We start from the raw sequence: 3,058 nt of genomic DNA, 5'->3' as shown, positions 1-3,058 counted from the left end.
TGGGATCTTACAATGAAAGAGTGAAAAAGAATGTTTCGAAAAATGCTCCAAAAAATGCTAAGTATACTTCAAATGATGTCCAAAAAGAAATTCTACATATTCTTTCTACTAAAGTGAGAAATTCAATTAGAGAAGAGATTGGAGATGCCAAATTTTGTATTATTGTTGATGAAGCTAGAGATGAATCTAAAAAGGAGCAAATGGCCATTGTTTTTATATTTGTTACTCTAGATGGTTTTGTTAAAGAGAGATTCTTTGATCTTGTGCATGTCACTGATACTTGTGCAACAACTTTAAAGAAAGAATTGATTTATGTCCTTTCTCATTATAATCTCCAAGTTGAAAATATTAGGGGTCAAGGGTATGATGGTACTAGCAACATGCGGGGTGAGTGGAATGGTTTGCAAGCTTTGTTTCTTAAAGATTCTCCACAAGCATACTATGTACATTGTTTTGCTCATAGGTTACAATTAGTATTGGTGGCAGCTTCAAGAGAGGTACTTCAAATTCATGAATTTTTTACTCAATTAAACTCTATTGTCACTACTGTTAGTGCTTCTTCAAAAAGACATGATCAATTACAAGAAGCTCAAGCAATTGAAAATGAAAACTTGGTTGATCAAAATGAATTAGAAACAGGCAAAGGTGCGAATCAAATAAGCACTTTACAAAGAGCTGGGGATACTCGATGGAGCTCTCACTTTAATTCTATTTGCAGTTTGGTAAAAATATTTACTGCTACCAACATTGTTCTCAATAATATCATTGAAGACGGGACAACTTATGCACAAAGAGGTGAGGCTTATGGTGTTAGTAAAATATTATTGTCATTTGAATTTGTTTTCACTTTGCACTTGATGAAAGAGATTATGGGAATCACTAATGTTCTTTGCCAAGCACTGCAACAACAATCTCAAGATATTCTTAATGCAATGCATATTGTTTCTACATCAAAGTTACTTCAACAATTAAGAGATGGTGGATGGTGTAATTTTCTTGCAAATGTTAAATATTTTAGTGAAATACATGAAATTGAAGTCCCTAATATGAGTGCACAATATGTTTTTGGAAGAGGTCGATCTCGTCAACCAAGTGTGACAGTTGAGCATCATTATCGAATAGATGTATTCTTGGCAACAATTGACTCTCAAATACAAGAGTTGAATAGTAGATTTAATGAGCAAATAATAGAGCTTTTGACTTTGAGTTGTGCTTTGGATCCTAAGGACAATTTCAAATCATTTAATATTGAAGAAATTAGCAAGTTAGCAGAGAAGTTTTATCCCCTTGACTTTCCTTCTAATGAGCTAAATATTTTGAAATCTCAGTTGCAACATTATCAGCATGATATACCAAATCATTTGAAAGGCATTGGTACACTTTCTGAATTGTGCAACAAGTTGCAAGAAATGGGAAAATCAAGAACTTATTACATGGTTAATAGATTAATACGTCTTGTTTTGACTCTACCAGTATCTACAACAACAACAGAAAGAGCTTTTTTAGCAATAAAAATTGTTAAGACAAGACTCTGAAGTAAGATGGCTGATGAATTTCTTGCAGACAATTTGGTCATCTATATAGGAAAAGAATTAGCAGCTATTTTCGACACAAATTCAATTATAGATGATTTTAAAAATAGAAAAAAATGTCGAATAGCCTTTTCATGATACAAAACTGTAAGTGGTAATTTTTATATATTATTGTCTTACTTTGATTGAGATTATATATTTATTTTTTTAATTTTATCAATAGAAATAGTAATATAAAATATTTGTAGTAAATTATTAAACACCGCCCTCACTAAATAGTTAGTTTAGCTCCGCCCCTGTCTATAATAATATTTCTTATAAAAATTATTATTTACATAAGTGATGAGTGCGTTTAGTAGATATATTATTCACGAATTAAAAATATAAATGTAAATACATATTCAAAATATTATATTCTAATAACAAAAACCATTAATAATAAGAGTATGTACTCCTATATGTTATTTTTTTTATTCCAATTTTGTAGCTCAAAATGGATTCTATACTGATTTTATAGTTTTTTGTTCTATATTTTGACTCTTTTAATAACAATAGGTATAATATTTTAAATTTAAATTAAAAATTCTTTAAGGGGAATCAAGGTAAATGTTCACAACAATGAGAATACAATAGGTTACAAGGTGACTAGAATTTCAAAGGAGCTTAACGTGAGAATTTTTTTTATTATGACTCAACTTGTACCATTATATCCGTTAATTTTCGCCATTAATTATAATGACCGACTATTGGTTGCTGTTCTTTGTTACCTCTTATGTTACCTCTGAGGTAACTTCTAAAGGCATTAAAAAAACTCTAGTAAAACTACTAGTAACAAATATAAAGATTTTTTAATTTTCTATAATAATATTTCTTGCAAAAAGTGTTATTTACATATGTACTCACATTTATTTTTTAGTAGACATGTTATTCATGATTAAAAATACAAATGTGAATACGTATTTAAAATATGATTTAATTACTCTACTGGTTCTTATAGTTTCACAAAATTTTCAATTAGGTCCCTATACTTTTTTTCCTTTTAATTGAGTCCTTGCACCAATTTTTTTTTAATTGGGTCCCTACACTTTTTTTTCCTTTTATTTAGGTCCCTATACCAATTCTTTTTTTTTAGTTGGGTCCCTATAAAATTAAGCCAATTACTACTAAGAGGGACTTAATTGAAAAAAAAATTAGTGCAGGGACCCAATTAAAAAGAAAAAAAAGTATAGGGACCTAATTAAAAATTTCACGAAACTATAGGGACCAACAGAGTAATTAAACCTTAAAATATTTATATTCTAATAACAAAAAATGTTAATAGGAGTAGGTACTCCTATATATTACTTTTTTGCATTTCAATTTTGTAGCTCAAAATAGGTTTTATATGAATTTTGTTGTTTTTTTCTGTATTTTAATTTCTTTGATAACAATAGGAATAATATTTTGAATTCAGATTAAGAATTCTTAAGAGGTAAAAGTTCACATCAATGAAGTTACAAGGTGACTAGGATTTTAAGAAAGTCTTT

General features: G+C 28.8%; 1 protein-coding gene across 1 annotated transcript; it reads left to right on the top strand.

Moving 5' to 3' along the window:
- LOC107620861 (zinc finger MYM-type protein 1-like) lies at positions 201-1,535 on the top strand. Its single transcript, XM_016322963.1, has one exon. It carries the CDS (start codon positions 201-203, stop codon positions 1,533-1,535), a length of 1,335 nt encoding a protein of 444 aa, XP_016178449.1.

Source organism: Arachis ipaensis, chromosome B10 (assembly GCF_000816755.2).
Source record: "Arachis ipaensis cultivar K30076 chromosome B10, Araip1.1, whole genome shotgun sequence".
Taxonomy (NCBI): Eukaryota; Viridiplantae; Streptophyta; class Magnoliopsida; order Fabales; family Fabaceae; genus Arachis; species Arachis ipaensis.
The sequence above is the reverse complement of the archived record's forward strand: the minus strand, read 5'-3'. Positions and strand labels throughout refer to the sequence as shown.

What these genes read in the sequence shown, in the direction of transcription:
- LOC107620861 (XM_016322963.1), top strand. Translation starts at nt 201, where the DNA reads ATGGCCATTGTTTTTATATTTGTTACTCTAGATGGTTTTGTTAAAGAG.